This window comes from Conger conger, chromosome 14 (genome assembly GCF_963514075.1).
Source record: "Conger conger chromosome 14, fConCon1.1, whole genome shotgun sequence".
Taxonomy (NCBI): Eukaryota; Metazoa; Chordata; class Actinopteri; order Anguilliformes; family Congridae; genus Conger; species Conger conger.
The window spans coordinates 18,551,306-18,569,510 of NC_083773.1; the positions used below are offsets into that span (position 1 = coordinate 18,551,306).

Genomic DNA, 18,205 nt, shown 5'->3' on the forward strand with positions numbered 1-18,205 from the left:
CACTGATTAGAAGAGACGGTAAATAAACTGACCTTATATATGCTACTTATTAAAAAAACTAAAACAAAGAAACACAATATTTTCAAAAAGCCTAAAATAGTTTATTTAACATTTACATCACTTACACTACAATATTTCGAACTTATTTATAACTGTCCCTTTCACAAGCCAAACCAACAGTCAATTATGTCTCATTGTTATCATTTGCTAACTTTCTGGGCCCAATGACTAGACAAGCATACACGGTACATGGGTTTAATTTTTTAAACATCATGTCACTGTTATACTTCTCTTAAATTTATGGCACTACAAAGGACTCCCGTTGCTTTCCCTCTCAGGAAACAATATGAGGACACTTAGGGGGTGCTGAATCTTACATGTGTACATTCACTCAAAACAGTCAAGTCATAAAATAAATACACACCACGTGGCACTTAGCCGAGTAGAAAGGTAAAAAAAAAAATTCTAATAAAATAAAAAAAAACTAGTAGAAGTTATGCTAACACAAAGCATACTTAAAGGCACAATAGGTAATTTCAGAATTCTAACGGTCAAGAGAGGAATTGCAGCAACAAACAGGCTCAAACCACACCACTGTTTATCCCATCCCTTCTGTGAACACGCTGACTTTAAAACGCCATCGGCTGTGGCAATTACAACCAATTTTTAACCAATGAGCGAAAATTATTGTACAGCTATACAATGTTTTGGTACAGATTGCCGGCCCATAAACTGCATATTTTGAAACCCAAATACATGTACTATAAACACAGGCAGAGGGTGAGTCAACATGTCAGTGAGGCTTTTTCAATGATATGAAGGGATTTACAATGGTCTTGAAACAAAGTTAACACAAAAATCTTACCTACTGTACCTTTAAGGGAAGTGCAATTACATCTCAATAAATATAAGTGAATCTAGTGGCAGAAAGTTTGTTAAAGGGAGCATTTGACCAAGGAAATTATACACTCAGTGAACACTTTAATAGACCTCCACACCAACTCGTTAATGCAAATATCTAATTAGTCAATCATTGGTCAAGAGATATTCTGTTGTTGTTTAGACAAAACATCAGAATAGGGAAGAAATGTGATCTAATTGACTTAAGTGTGGTGCCAGACAGGGTGGTTTGAGGATCTCAGAAACTGCAGATCTCCTGGGATTTTCACAACAACAGTCCCTAATTTATAGAGAAAGGTGCGAAAAACAAAAAAACATCCACTGAGTTAAACGTTAAAACAGTAGTGTGCAGAACAGCATCTCTGAACATACAACACATTGAGTCACAATATAAGTCTAATGAATAATGGTGTAATCAAGTGGTGATTCAGTATATATAGAATTGCGAGTGGTGCAATAAATCAGTATTCTCAGCGACAATCCACAATTATTCATTTTGGTTCTTCACATACAAATACACAGGACTCATCCTAAAAGATTCGCAAGACTTAGTGATGTCAAAGCCAAGGACGCTATACATTCTGAAATGAAGCTTTGACGGCCAATCCGTTTTAAGATTATGTGGGGGCGGCAAAACATCAGCATAACATAAAAAAAGACCACTTTCAGTGTTTTTTTTTTTTTTTGTGGCCAATTGCTAAGCGAATAATCCTCTCAACATGGCAGCCAGGGACAGAGGATGGGAAAGGGGCAGTCTTCCACCAGGAAGGGCGCTGTTGCAGGGGCGATGCTCACAAATACTCAGTCGGCTCCTTTGCACTGGAAGGACGAGAAACAGACAGAGGTGGAAGGTCAGAGGTCAGCAGGTGGGCTGGTGAACTCACCACGCCATGGAAACCCTGAACAGTTCACAATCGTCATGGTGGCCAGAAAATAACTGTCATAGAGCAAGGGAGGCTGGGTAACTGTAAATAAACTATGCTTACAGCTCATTATTGTACCCAATCCAATTTTATACTATTATGGTATATCAACTGTATGGCTTTGGCAATATTATTTTATTACTTTCATGCCAATAAAGCTCTTTGGATTGAAATTGAATTGAAATTTAGCCCATGACCTGGCCTTAAACACAATTGGTCAATTTTACACCACCCGAATACCAATTCTCACAATTGTATTTTATTTATTACATTTTTAAAAAGTGCATCCATAATCCAGCATTAAGTGCGCGTATTGTAGCTCGGAGAAACAGTGACATGACATCACATGCACAACCCAACTATTTCTCCACGTACATTATTGCCCAAACAATAGTTTCTGAACAAAAACAGTATGTACATGAGTTATTATTTTTGACATGCACAGTCTTAGGCCTGGACTCTAGAGAAAGAAAGGATGACGTTAGTCCTCTGGAGCTGGGGAGGAAGAGGGGTGAAGAAGAACAGGAAAGAATCAGCGGGATACCTTCAGCAATTCAATGGCAATTTGTTTGGGCTTTGGAGCTTAATGGGTCAAACTTGTCCATCTGCCCATCTTCTCCTGTGTAGTATTCACTGGACAGTGTGTTCAGAGAGGGAAATATGGTCAATACTTTCTCCTTTATACGCACACAGAACATGAAGGCAAGTGAGCAGCAAGATTGCAGGGAGGCATGGTTATACACTGTGAGCACTTTATTAGGCAGACCTGTAAATCAGCTTAAGGCAAATATTTAAACAGTCAATCTTGTGGTAGCAACAAAATGCATAAAAGCATGCAGACGTGGTCCAGAAGTTAAGCTGTTTTTCAGGCCAAATGTCAGAATGGGGAAGAAATGTGATCAAAGTGACTTTGAAGCGCGTTGTTAATGAGAAAGATCCGAGAAGAAGGGCCAGACTGGTCAAAGCTGACAGGAAGGTGACAGTAACAACAGTGGTATGCAGAAGAGCATCTCTGAACAAACAATGCCTCAAACCTCTAAGTGGATAGACTACAGCAGCATAAGACTTAAGTCTAAAAAATAAGTCAATACATACATACCTAATAAAATGCTCACTGAGTGTATGTAGAGTAATGTGCAAAAGGCACCCTTTTTATTTTTTATTTAACCATTAACCATTGGGATCAAAATCTCTTTTGCAAGCGGGACCTGACCTGAAACACAAAGTTTTTGACCCTTGATTTTTTTCAATATAAATTTGGTCATACGGTTCATTATTTCTGCATTAGTATGTCAGTAGAAAACACCAAATTTGAGATTTTCAAGCATTAATTTTCCGAAAAAAATTGAATCTTACAGATGATTTAAAAAATAAATAATAAGTAACGTATTAAACTAAAGACCACTTTTCTGATAAAAACCTGATCACGGCTGTGAGCTCACTACAGTGAAACAGCCAAAGTCTGCAGAACAATTGTGGCAAGATCTCAGATATTGTAATGACACCCTATGCAGAAAACAAACATCTAAGACCAAATTCATATATTTTTTAAATCTAGAGGGCCCAAGACTTTTGAACAATACTATATGAATGTATAGGTGTATGTGCGTGTACATAAAGTACTGTGCAATATTCTAAGGCACCTGTATAACATTCTGTACAGATTCTTTCAAAAATAATTCAATGAAAGTTCCTAAATAAACATACTATACATTTTACATTACATTCGAGTAATTTGCCAGAATAGTTAAACTGAATCAAATCTGTATTTTTTGTGACCACCCTTCGGCGTTAAAACTGCATCACTTCTCTGAGATATAGAACTGCAGGACAGCATTGGCTAAGACAATCAGCAGGGAGGTTGTTCCAAGCATGTTGGAGAACTGGCCACAGTTATTCTGCAGACTTTGGTTGGCTCCTTGCTTCTGATCTGAGACAGCCTTGATCACGTTTTTATGTAAAAAGTAGTCAATTGCTAACAGTAATATGTTACTTTAAATTAAATACACAAATCTCTCTGTAAAATTAAATCTTTTAGAAAATGAATATTTGGAAATCTCAATGTGTTATTTTATACGAGCACAAAAAAATAAACCTATATAAAATAAAGTCTCAGGTGCCTAAGACTTCTGCACAGTACTGTATGTTTAAGACTAAGCTAAGACTAAGTTTAAGAGTGTGCTTAGCAAAGTTGGGCTCAGGAAATTCAGGTCAGAAAATTACAAAGAAGGAATTAATTCATTTTATGAGTTAGTTGATCCTGGTGAGTGAGTGCTGAAAAAAAGCCATTGTTATCCATCCACCCATCCATCCATCCATCCTATTTATTACAGTGGCTCAAATGCGGAAATAAAGAGGTGCACTGCCACTGATACATTCTTCCGATGCAATTTCCCCTCAGACAAACCTATGCCATTTTCCTCACAGCTTCCTACTGGCTGATAAACCCTGGTCACACATACGCTAACAACATAACCATTCATTACACGAAAAAATACAAAACAGTAACAATATAAACATTAATTACACTAAAGAATAACCAGTTTCCTCTCAACCAGCCAAAATAAGCATATGTTCAGAGGAAAACATTTCCCCGCATTCAGAAATGCATTTCAGCTGCTATCAGGAAACAGACAATTTCTCTCCCCAGCCTTCTGATAATAAAATCTGCATCACAAAAAAAGTACAAAATTGGTTTTCCATGCTACACCAGAAACTAGGAAAATTCAATGAAAAACAGCACACTGTTTCTGGCATGTTAAACGGGGATAAGGATTGCACACAAAATCTTGCAAACCAAACGGACATCCTCTCCCCGTCCCTCCCTACCTCCCCCTGTGAACCTTAATTGTTGTCTTTCTGTGATTTACTTTTTTGTGAATCAGTATTTTTAGTTTGGCTAGGTAAGCAGTGTTTGGCTAGTTAAGGGGTTTGGTCATACTTTTGCTTTGTTTATTCGTTTAAAAAAATAATAATAATAATATTATTTCATATAGGCCCTGGTCCTTGTTATGCAGGTAGCAGTTGAAATTGTACTTCCCTCTAGGGTCTTTCAGCGCACTTATCCCTGGTTATGGGTATCCACTTTGTTGTACGTTGCTCTGGATAAGAGTGTCTGCCAAATGCCATTAATGGATGCCATTAATTAATGTAATGTGATTGTGTCAGACATGATAAGTTGATTTCACAATCACAGGTTGTTTTGCAGGGAATTCAATTTCCTTATGGATGTTCTAAATATAAATGGTTGATATCCGCTTGTGTTAGGCATTCGCTGCATATTTCCTGACTTCAGTGACATAGCAGGGAACTCAATGTCAACGGCAAACAGACAAAAGGCAGGACAGACACACAACAATGGAGAAGCCAAAACACAGGCAAAAACTGCTGCCAGGGCTCTCTGCAAGGGGGAAACCCACGTTCTCTGTGAGAAATTAAACAAACAGCGGCTGAAAATAATGATCTCGTATGCTTGTATGATTGACCCGTTGCTCCTGTACGCTTTACCGATCGCCTTCTCTTTGCATGTACCGTGTTCTGCTTGCGTGTTCATTGTATGACCCTGATTTTATGCATTGCCATGCGTTTCATTTTTTTTGTGATTTATAACTAAAGCACTTCTGAGTTTATGAAAAGCGTAATATATTCAATTCATAATCATGATGATTAAGGAACAGGACATCCTACAAGAGAAGGGTCAGGAATTAGGGCTTCACGTCTTACCATTGATCACATAGGCGGTTATTACTGATCGCACTCCTGGGGAGCTACCTTGGTCATCTGTCCTCTGTAGCCCCGAGCGCTGCAAGCCAAAGTCAGTTTACCCGTCAACATGGGCAGCGGTGTGGCTTGAGCCTGGCTTATAGTCATCGTCCCATCCTGGCGACAAGCGTCGTAAGGTGGAAACATTTCGCATTTACACTTCGGGGAAGGTCTGTGATAACGGTTCAAGTTGTCTCTACGGTAACAAGATGCCACGCGGCTGATGTTTACATTTTTGAAAACACAAGGAATTTCAGCGTTCCAGTCAACGCTGTGCGAGAAGTGTGACAGTGTGTGGCGGCGTTAAGCTCTACAGGTGCACAACGCTGAGAGAAAGTGTACTTCTTCTCAGCTGAAATTGCGTCATTTTTATAGGGGTCATGGGACGAGTATGAATCAGGCTTTCGTGGGAAGGGAACTGAGCTTGCAACACTGACTAATAATACAGTGGGAGCAATAATTATTTGTTCCCTTGCTGCTTTTGTAGGTTTGCCCACTTACAAAGAATGGAACTGTGTAGAATTTTAATCATAGGTACATTTTAACATTGAGAGAGACAAAATAATCCACAATAACAACATCATATAAATTTGATAAATTTATTACCGTATTTTTGCATGAAATAAGTATTTGATCCCCTACCAATCAGCAATAATTCTGGCTCCCACAGACCAGTTAGTTTTCCATTAAGAAGCACTCCTAATCTCAACTCATTACCCAAAACACCTGTGTCAACTCGTTACATCGTTATGTAGCTGTATGAAAGACACCTCACAATCAATCAGATTCCAACGTTTCCACCATGGCCAAGACAAAGGAGCTGTCTAAGGACATCAGGGACAAAATTGTAGACCTGCACAAGGCTGGGATGGGCTACAAGAAAATAAGCAAGCAGCTTGGGGAAAATGGAAGAAACACAAAGTCACCGCCAATCTCCCTCGGTCTGGGGCTCCACGCAAGATCTCGCCTTGTGGGATATCAATGAACATGATGTAGGAACCACAACTCCCACAATCCCACAGGACAATTCCGCGACGTCCACCCTGCATGATGTCTAGCTTGGTTAAGCCAATCCCGTAATGGCGGGAGCAATAAACTTTCCCGTATAAGAGCAAGACACGCAAGACATCGCTCTCTTCTCTTCTTTTCTTCGCCTCTTCTTCCCTTCTTTGACGCAATCATTATCATTTGAATGTATTCTGTTAGCCGTGTATGTACGTGAATTGATTTGTCGTCTTTCGCGCATATATAGAGTGAACTACACAAGTAGTCGCTCTTCTCACAGCTAACACTGATACTCATTAACACACCCAGAACTCTAGCTTACCCAAGCTAGCTACTCCCACTTTTACCTTTCCTTTGTTCAAGCGACACGCGCGCCCACACACACGCCCCCTAACTTCCCCTACTAATTCCCGTTAGTTTATCTGTCCTGTGTTTGTACGTTGTTTAATAAATATATTTTATTAAACCCCGGTGTCCGTTTTGGAATCACATAGACATGAGAGCCGAGTTAAAACAGTCTTTCAAAGAACTTCCAACCTTCAGGTTATCGGTATGTTCAATCATTAATATTGGTTATTTTAATTATTAATTGAAATACTAAATTTGTGGTTAGATATTTCTGATAACAGTAATTTTATGAGACCGATTACTTTTCGCAGTTATACTGCTACATAACATTAACTGGCGCCCCGGTTTCGTAGAGAGTAAAATCCCTACGTTATTTGGCGGCCTGTGCGAGGACCTTACATAATTTGGAGCCCATGCGAGGACCCTACATAATTTGGAGCCCGTGCGAGGACCCCTACAATGAGAAAGGTCAGGGATCAGCCCAGTACTACACAGGAGGAGCTTGCTAATGACCTGAAGGCAGTTAGGACCACAGTCATGAAGAGAACCATCAGTAACACACTACACCGTGAAGGATTAAAATCCTTAAGGTTACTCTGCTGAAGAAGGCACAGGAACAGGCCTGTGTGAAGTTTGCCAAAGAACACCTGGATGATCCAGAGGAGGCTTGGGAGAAGGTGATGTGGTCAGATGAGAACAAAATAGAGCTATTTGGCATCAACTCGATTCGCCGTGTTTGGAGGAAGAGAAATGCTGAGTACAACCCCAAGAATACCATCCCCACTGTGAAGCATGGAGGTGGAAACCTTATGCTTTGGGGGTGTTTCTGGGGGGGACAGGACGACTTCACCGTATCAAGGGGAGGATGAATGGGGCCATGTACCAGGAAAATTTGGGCGACAACCTCCTTCCCTCAGTGAGAGCACTGAAAATGGGTCGTGGATGGGTCTTCCAACATGACAATGACCCAAAACATACAGCCAAGGCAACAAAGGAGTGGCTCAAAAAGAAGCATATTAAGGTCCTGGAGTGGCCTAGCCAGTCTCCAGACCTAAATCCCATCGAAAATCTGTGGAGGGAGCTGAAGCTTCGAGTTGCCAAGCAACAGCCTTGGAACCTTAAGGATTTGGAGAGGATCTGCAAAGAGGAGTGGACCAAAATCCCTCCCAAGATCTGTGCAAGCCTGGTGAAAAACTACAACAAACGTCTGACCTCTGTGCTTGCAACAAAGGTTTCTCCACCAAGCATTAAGTCCTATTGTTCTATGGATCAAATACTTATTTCATGTGAAAATATGATATTAAATTTATTAAATTTATATGATGTTGTTATTGTGGATTATTTTGTGATATATTATTTAACTCAATGTTAAAATGTACCTATGATTAAAATTCTACACAGTTCCATTCTTTGTAAGTGGGCAAATCTACAAAATCAGCAAGGGATTAAATAATTATTGCTCCCACTGTACCAGCTGTTTACATTGTGATGGCAGTGAAGAGTGTATGCTAAAGGAAAAATAAATTAATAAATAAAACGTAAGAGGAACAGAAGGCCAAATTCTGAGGAACAAAAAAAGCAAGGTTGCCACAGCCTGAGGTAGGACATAAGCCTCTCTGAACTGCAAGAGACTCGGGTACAGTGCAAACTCGAGCCAGTCCTTCTGGTACTTTCCAACAGCCGTTAAGACTACAATGGTACATGCCTACTTACAGGAGACTCGCTGGTCTGCTATAGCAGGCAGCAGAACATTACCACTACAGCTCTCCAGCCAGGGAAGCAGTCTGAGATGAGGGTTTGAAGTGCGTCATGGAAAAATCCCATGTTTATGTCTTTAATAGAGCTCATGTTGTGCAAGGTACCAAACCCACAGTACTGCAGGTAATAACCAGATTTGAAAAGTAAAAAATATAAACCACCGACCACGCACCTAAGACCAGAAAACAAGTGTTTCAACTACAGCACATTTGAAATCAGGGTGTGCGTTTCATAATCAGGGGCACTGTTTCTCACACTGAAAGAGATGCGCGCGCACACACAGGGGCACACACACACATTTTTTACATTTTACATTTTAGTCATTTGCCAGACGCTTTTAATCCAAAGCGACTTACAAGTGCATAGGTTCCACCATAAGTCAGAGCATCACATCCAGAAACTAGCAAAATACACAGGAAATGCTGTTCTAAACATAGTTGTCATCATTTGGGGGGGGGTTAGACAAGGATAGGGATATCAGAAAGGAGGGGCAGGGGAAATCAGGAGGGAGGACTAAGGTAGAGTTTGAAAAGGTGGGTTTTGAGTCTGCGTCGAAATAGGGGGAGGGATTCTGCTGTTCTGACAGTGGTAGGCAAGTCATTCCACCACTGAGGAACCAGAACGGAAAACAGGCGTGAACGTGCAGCTCGACCGCCAGGTGCACGTAGAGAGGGAACCGTAAGGCGACCAGAGCTGGCAGACCGGAGTGGTCTAGCTGGGGAGTAGGGAGTGATCAGGGATCACACACACACACCCACACACCGTGAGAAGATGCACAGCAGTAAGCAGTCACAATCGTACATGCATAAACAGGTAGCATTGCAGAGCTGTTAAAAACACAGAACTACGTAAATTCACTCACCATTTTTTCTTCATGCCAATGTATTTCCAGCATCCACAAGCTGCCAGTGCTGTCATTCGCGTTAAGGACGAAGAAAGCAAAATTCAGTGACAAGCAGACACGTTTGTGCCTGTATGTGTGCCACAAAATAACAGTACAATAAACAACGGTATGGATGCAAAGGTTGTGATTTATGGAGAAAAATAGATTTGTGTGCACGGCACTCGTGTGGAGGTTTCAGGTTAACTCACCCAGAGCAAATAGTATTCCAAGAACAACCCACAGCCACGTCAAATTTGTGCCTTCGGAAAGAGAAAAATCAATAAGTCAAGACAGAATGTATCACAATATGGGGGTCAGCCATTTTACATGGATTCTTTTGCCTTTGTTCCTTTTTTTCAATGTGTAATTTCCAATTACTATGGCAACAGTATATAAAATTTGAAACTCGGCGGAAGTTTTACAACAAAAATGTCTTTTGCAATGCCTATATCTAAATAGAGGACTTCCTTTGGAGAACATCCAAGGAATCTCTTGTCTGAGTGAATATTTCTCAGTGAAGACACCTTTGACTCCACAACAGAGGGCATTTTCAGTGACGTGGCCCCATTTTATATTGGTGAGCATCTGTAACCACATTATCAAAATATTTTTGTATTATTTAGTATGTCTATAAATAAGGAGCCAGCCTCCTTCTGAATAAATAGCATGCAAAATTGTGGAATGTGTTTGACTTGTTGATGGGGGTTGGGTATTTCACGACTTCAATCAATGGACCTCAATGAATACATTAGTATAAAAGATGTTATCATTGTGATTATTGTACTTGTTCCTTATGATCTATGATGTTGCTTTAAGTGGAGAGCACAAGGAGAGGTACCTGGTTTTGGAGGGGTGGGTTTCCCTGTTGCTGGTGGTGTTGGAACACCTATGGAACACAGAAATATATATTGGTTTGAATAAAGTTCGGAATGGTGCAAAGCATCAATGTATATAAAACAGGTTAGGCACATTTGAAGGTGTTTTGCAGTCAGGTTGCAAACAGAGCCCGGAAGAGCTAGCACTCTCTGGGAGGAGGCTGGGACACCACATCTCTATGCACTGGAGGTTTCACAGGCTGGACAGGGCCGCTACTGCAGGCATGGAGGGGCATTCACTGAAATATCTACCAGAGTTCCAGACGTGAAAAAAATATGGTTTACCTTGCATTTTTTTAATGGAGGGAACCTCTGGAAATATGTGTGCGTACATTGAAGATGGAGAAATGTGATTAATATTTTGTGGAAGTCGGTGAAAAACTTTTGGCAAAACGGTGCTTTTCTCATTGGCCTGCCTTGTACTTGAGACCCAATACTGTGAAAGTAATTTTTAAAAAAATCAAGCAAAGCACAGCGTCAGGGAATAGCCTCCTATGTGCACCTAGTTAAAATGAAAGTTAAAACGCACCTGGTTTTGTAATGGTGGGTTTCGTTGTTGAAGGAACTATGGAACACAGAAATACAACAATGTTCAAATGTATTGTATTGTTATTTCTCTTTTAATCCTTTATTTAACTAGAAGAGGTCCATTGAGACAGGGTTCTCTTTTGCAAGCACACCCTGGGAGATTTTTCCCCCAATCCAACTCAACAAACCCGTTGATCTCCCACTGCACACCCTCCCACCAACTTCCGATTTAAGTGATGCCTATTCTCGCTCTTTTTCTACACTGCAGACGCACCGCCAGCTATATAATAATGGCCATGCCCTCAGAAGATAGCTAGGTCAGAATATTCTTGGTGAAAGCATCTGCAGGTACCTGTTCTGACCAGTAGTGGCCACTAGAGAGCAATGAGATCAACAGAACTAGCTGGCTTATCCCCTACATAACATTACATCCATCCATCCATCCATCCATTATCTTAACCCGCTTATCCTGAACAGGGTTGCAGGGGGGCTGGAGCCTATCCCAGCATACATTGGGCGAAAGGCAGGAATACACCCTGGACAGGTCGCCAGTCCATCGCAGGGCACACACACCATTCACTCACACACTCATACCTATGGGCAATTTAGACTCTCCAATCAGCCTAACCTGCATGTCTTTGGACTGTGGGAGGAAACCGGAGTACGCGGAGGAAACCCACGCAGACACGGGGGAGAACATGCAAACTCCGCACAGAGAGGCCCCGGCCGACGGGGATTCGAACCCAGGACCTCCTTGCTGTGAGGCGACAGTGCTACCCACTGCACCATCCGTGCCGCCCATAACATTACATTTACATTTTAACATTACATCAATTATTTAGCTCACCAGCTGCACTGATCTTATTGTGGCTACACTGGGGCTTTAAGCACCAACATTCCAGGTCCTAGTCATGTACCTTAGTCACTAGGCTATTGGCTCCCCCCAATTGGACAGCCTCACACACCCAGTTGCAGGGCCCGCGCTCTGGAAAGCTTACCTTCAACACAGGTTGGAAAGTCAGACGACCACCCGTTTGCTTCACACACTAGCTTCCTCTCACCCTTCATTTCATAGCCATCTCTGCATTTATAGACTACAAAGTATTTCAGCTTGTAGGGTGGTGGACCTCCTTCAATCCGATCAGCATGCTCAATTATTGGAGTCGGACAGTTCAAACCTGCAAAAATTTTTTATTTATTTATTTTTGTCTGAATCCAAACACTTTAGAATAGACACCATCAAAGTACAGCAAACTTAATATCCATAATTATTCAATTAATTTAAATCGTTTAGAGCAATAATCTGAAACAGATGAATTCAAAATGCAGGAATGTGGTAAACGAAAAATAGAAAATGCATTAAATTTCCCCTATATATAGGAAGACAAACAGATGATAACAATCAATAACCAGATGATAACCAATGGTCAAGTCTCAAAATGTTTAAAATATCATACCTTTACACTCAGGGACAGTCCCATTGTATTTACCATCTTCATTACATACAAGCTGTGAGTCTCCAACAAGGTTGAAGTTTTTGTCACAGGTGTAGGGTACAATTTCTCTGAATACATACAATTCGCCGGAAGGAAGACTGGTGATTTTTCCATTGTCAATTTTAGGAGGATCTCCACATTTCACAACTGAACAGAATACAAATGTATTTAAATACATGAATGCATTAAGTCAACTCTTTACACACCAAACAGATACATAACGTGTCATTTTATGACTAGACACAATGCTAGTTAGTTTCCCACAAAATGTTTTGAAAATAACGCAAATGTAATGGCACAGAAGTGTTTTGGATATTAACTTATGCTTTCTCAGAATGTTTAAATGCACAATCTGCAATATACACTCAACTTAGCCACCTAATCATAGACCAGTATAAATGGCTTTAACCACCCTACCCACACTGAAAACGGAAATATTTACACATTTTGAACACCAGCATTGCGAATATATAACTCAAGACTATTGAATCGTCGATAATGTAGCCCTTCAGGTAAGGTGATGGTTCCACATATATACAATGTACTCAATACAATACAAATTACAATCTGAAGTTTGTGTATGCCCGTACTTACCTTCACATAGAGGAATGCGATTAGTCCAACCTGAATCATAACACTGCCTATAGGCCGTTCCAATCAAGACAAAGCTGAAAACATAAAGAAAAAGACAGTCAAAGACATGAAAAACAATCTTTCAAAAAAGAAGGAAAACAAAGGTAACGTACATAGTGCGTCAGTGCTGTTATGACTTTAGAGACGTTAGTTCAAACGCTGTCATCTACACAATGTAACGTCACTCATTGAATACAATTACTGTCATTTGTGAACAGTTAATGAGAATGTTAAGGTAGATCATTTGGTGTACTGAAAAACACATCGTTACATTCATAAAACAAAAGCTACAAATGAGATCGTGCCTCGCTGTTTGTTTTGCGACTTTAGCTGATGATGAAATGTTAACCTTACTAGAAAAAGAGGTTACGTTAGATATCTCGCAATAAAACTCCGGGAGTGCAATTGTCACAGACTCACCCACGGTTACAAGAAGCATGAGCGGTCGCACCAAAATCCGTTCCGTCTGGGGTGGTAAATTTCCCATTTAACAACTCCCCAGGTGAGCCACACGATTTTTCTGTGAATAAATGGAAACGTGGACGAAGGCAAGTCGTAAATGGAGCGACCTACACAAGCGATCATAACGGGAGTTTGCGTCGCAAAAATTTAGAAATTACTTTGGCATTGAAGTGTTTCATCGATCCATACTCCATTTGCGCAATTTATAACTCCACTCCCACTGGTTTTTGAATATCCTGTACCGCACTGGAGAGTAACACTTGATCCTTCGGGAAAAATGTCCATTCCAGCGCTCTCATCGGTTAATTCTATGCCAGGCTTCAACAAAGGTACCTGGCATTGTCCTAGAAAGGTCGAGATCGTATGTGGTTAATCTGCACGTTAACGTTACCTAGAACCCTATAAAACACCAAGTGAATGTTGATTAGCTATACTAACGTTACCTAACGACTTAAAAATATGACTAGCTAACACGAATAACTAAAGCTAGCTAGCTAGCTAACGTTACTTATTAAAACTTTTTAATACCAGATAAAAGACAAGACATAACATACAATGTTATATTATTATGTGGCAAGACACAGGAAATCCAATACTTTTATCGCTAGTTGGCTCGCTTAGCCTCGTCCTAGCCAACTAAACTTAAAATGTTAGCTGTCAGATGATTATGAATCGGTCCTTACCTTTCACACAATCAGCAAGTAGAAGGCACAGGCACAAGGTCGACACCAAAAATGAGCACAAATCCCCAAACCTCGGCATATTTCTCCAGTTCAAGTCGATGTAGCCAACTTTAACGCTAGCTACTAGCTAATTATTTAATTTTAAGATAGCTATCTAAGATTGTTATCGATAAATTAAAAGAACAATCACTTTGCAAGCCAGTGAATTGGCAGATATTATCGTTACGCGGCGGGTAAATTATCTGAAATTAGCTAGACTAGCTAGCTATAGCTGCCGTAGTGTTAACTCCCCCGTTTAGCTATGCTAAAATATGCTCACGGTTTACCACGCCCTGTCAGGAGCCAAACGACGTACTTGCAGCAAAGTTAACTTATGATGGTCTCTGCTCTGCTAGCTATTAAGATTGCTCTCTCTAGTTTGTTAATTCCGCTTTCTCACAACAAGCCTACACTACCGTTTACACACCCTATACGCAGTTTAGTTTGGTACACTTCCTGGAACAAAAATGACGTCACTTACGGAAATACCCGTGTCTAGGCCCTGATCCTGGATCAGCTGAAAAAAAATTCATCTTGTCACCCATTTTTGGAAGTACATGTATAGCTGCCTGCAGGTCACTATAAAACGACCCGTTTGCTTGCGGTACGGCCACGTCGCAGAAGTCGGATTAAAATTAGGTTAAATTTCGGGAGATGTCTGAGAGATGTAGAAATGGCATCTCATGACACTTGCTATAAGAACTGTTTCCAAGCTATGGTAGATGTGAGAAGAATGTCCTATTAGCTTGGAGGTAACTTCAGTAGCCAGATTGATTGGTCCTCCTAAATCACAAACTAGTGTAAATATTTACACAGTCCACTGTCATTTAAAAGTGTTTTTATTTATGTCTTCCTTCATATTTACTACCAATTGCTTCACACTGAAAGTAGCTGAACTACAGCCAGGCTACCCTAAAAACTACAATTACTCAAAAATTTCCAAAAATATCATTATCATGTTTCCCACGACATGAAGTGCATGTGTGAGCAATGCCTTATTTTTGCAAATGGGTAGAACCACTATATAGCACAAGCAATTTGTAGCAATTGGCAGTGAACCGTTGGCAAATACACTGGAGCAGAGTAATATGAATGTGACTTTAGAGGGTAAATAATCCCTCTAAACATGAAAAGCACCTAATTAAGAAAAAGTAACAGCGTGTTAATATTCTGGGATTGCAATTGTGGTTGGACCGAAAACCAGCATACACCAGGGGGGCCCAAGACCAAACTGCTAATCTAGATCACATTCATAGGGCCAGTGTCGCACACACAGATTATGCCAAGACTAGTCCGAGACTAAATTACATTTTCAGTGGATATTCTCCAGACAAATCTCTTAGTCTAGGACTAAGCTTATTCTGTGTCTGTGTACCCGACCCTCAGGTAATTACAGTTTACAGCTGTATACTGAGTCCATGCATTGCGGCCATTCAAGGCATCCCATTTCCAAAGAACTAGTGGCAAGCAACCTTCGTCAATCAGGTTTGAGTCAGTCATCCATCATTCAAAGTACTAGAAAACATCAGGGTGGACCCATTCAGATTTTATCCTTCGGTAACAACTAACAACGATCCGAAAGGAGCTTGTTCCCTTTCGAGCTATGAGCTATTACCATTAATATAAACATTGTTTCCTTTTGCAGGAATTTTCACGGTAAATTTGTGAAATACTTTAATTAATGCAATTAAAGTAAATCAATGAATGCATTACTTCTTAAAGAACCCAGCGGTAAATCAGACTTTGACGTTTGCAGAAACACCAAAGTACAACATTCCTAGTACAGGTGGGGTTTTGAATCATGCCATGTGGAAAAAAGGACTTGATTTCTGTGACATGCTGGGTCACACCCACTTAAACTTATTAATGAAGATGACACATTTCAAATGTAATAGTACTGACTGATGGCGTGTTTCCATGTGACCTTTAATTTTACTGAATTTTACAGAAAATTGTGATTATTGAACAATAAAAGGCACTAACATAACTTCTAGTACACAGAGACCCGAAGCACAAATTCAGGTTTTGAAATTAAACAGTTATGAAAAGCAAGTATTCACAAAATGGTAAATTCTTTCTTAGCATGTAACATTTACATTTTATTATCCAGAAGCAGCAGTTTATTGCTGTCCTTATGCAAAAATGCAAACAAAGATTTGGACCACTTTGTGTGTGTAAGGAGGAATCAGCGGATTATAAACACATGTATTGTCAATCATTTCCAGACAGCCTGATCTTTGATCACCATTTCTAAAAAAAAAAAAGTTTAAATCAGGTGAAATAAAGTCAAAAGGGAATAACAGCAAAAAGGGGGCAGGGAATGGCTTATTCTATTTTTTTATTCATTACTATGTACTGCACAAGCTGTTGTAGTCTCTTTCTTTCCACTTTATCTTTGTGCCTTACTTTTCTTCAATAACCCAATGAAGCCAATTTCCTTTGAATGTGGGTGGAGGGCCAACTGCAGAAAAAATATCTGGAATCCATGTCCTGTGTGTCAGCTAACATCAACGCTGAAACTCAGTCCTAGGGGAGCCCTGTGAAATGACACATTTTATGTTCTTTCATGTTTTTCTTAAACTTGTTCGTGTTAACACAATGCAGGTTTGTTTCATTATCATTTCCATTATCTTTTAATTATTCATTTTCTATCAAATTGTTCCCTTTGGGGCCATTTTGTTATAATGGGTGACTGGTGAGGACCCACAAGCAGACCACAGTTAAATTAAGCACTCCTCTACAGAGGCGTGTATTAGGAGTACACACAGAATGGTGTGGTGATCAAAAGCCGCAGAGACCCCGGGCCCGTGCCCACCTGAGACCCCGGACCCGTGCCCGTCTGAGACCCCTTGCTCCCTCCGAGAACCCTCCGAGACCCCATGCTCCTTCCGAGACCCCCCCCGATCTTCTTCCCTCCGAGACCCCCCCGATCTTCCTTCCCTCCGAGACCCCCCCGATCTCCCTTCCTTCCGTCCGAGACCTCTGTTGTCGTCCGAGTACCCCGTTTCCGTCCGAGACTCGAGCTCCCTTCCGAGAACCCTGTTTTTCCGTCCGAGACCCCCGTTTCCGTCCGAGACCCAAGCTCCCTTCCGAGACCCCCGTTTTTCCGTCCTAGACTCTCGTTTCCGTCCGAGACCCAAGCTCCCTTCCGAGACCCCCGTGCCCGCCTGAGACCATTTGTTCCCTCCGAGAACCCTCCGAGACCCCAATTCAACTATACAAATTGGCAACATGGAAATATTTGCCGGAAATGGCATATTTAAACAAATATGAGGTTGCCAGGCAAATAAAAAGCAATTAATAATATAACCTAAATGAAGACATTTTTCACATTTTCCACCACAATATAGGATGAGAAACGGATGATAACAATGCAGCATTTCCTAGTTTCAGTATTCTGATGAGTTCTAACCAATGGTCAAGTCTCAAAATGTTTAAAATATCATACCTTTACACTGAGGGACAGTCCCATTGTATGTACCGTCTTTATTACATACAAGCTGTGAGTCTCCAACAAGGTTGAAGTTTTTGTCACAGGTGTAGGATACACCTTCGCTGAATACATACAATTCGCTGGAAGGAAGACTGGTGATTTTCCATTGTCAATTTTAGGAGGATCTTCACAATTCACAACTGAACAGAATACAAATGTATTTAAATACATGAATGCATTAAGTCAACTCTTTACACACCCAAAACAGATACATAACGTGTCATTTCATGACTCGACCTCAATGTCAACACATTTTGTGTTACTTTCAACGTATTCTTTCTCCCTTTCGTAACACAGAGCCTTCCAGTGCTTGCGTCGCAAAAACTGTAAGTTACTTTGGCATTGAAGTGTTTCGGCGGTCCATTCTCAATTTACGCAATTTATAACTCCACTCCTATTGGTTTTTGAATATCCTTT

At 40.6% G+C, this 18,205-nt stretch overlaps 1 protein-coding gene across 4 annotated transcripts; it reads right to left on the reverse strand.

Moving 5' to 3' along the window:
- Positions 1-79: 79 nt before the first annotated feature.
- LOC133109745 (membrane cofactor protein-like) lies at positions 80-14,734 on the reverse strand. 4 transcript variants are annotated; one of them, XM_061219302.1, is made up of 12 exons: positions 14,257-14,734; positions 13,732-13,917; positions 13,532-13,631; positions 13,073-13,146; positions 12,440-12,625; positions 11,981-12,160; positions 10,984-11,019; positions 10,418-10,465; positions 9,789-9,839; positions 9,559-9,607; positions 2,368-2,456; positions 80-1,719 (listed from the first exon to the last, which is right to left on the reverse strand). In XM_061219302.1, the coding sequence occupies exons 1-11, from the start codon at positions 14,333-14,335 to the stop codon at positions 2,378-2,380; spliced, it is 1,068 nt and encodes a 355-aa protein (XP_061075286.1). In that variant the 5' UTR covers positions 14,336-14,734; the 3' UTR covers positions 80-1,719; positions 2,368-2,377. The 4 variants fall into 4 exon arrangements, with proteins under 4 accessions (XP_061075286.1, XP_061075287.1, XP_061075288.1 ...); XM_061219303.1 differs by lacking the exon at positions 2,368-2,456 and adding an exon at positions 5,547-5,625; XM_061219304.1 differs by lacking the exon at positions 10,984-11,019.
- Positions 14,735-18,205: the final 3,471 nt, after the last annotated feature.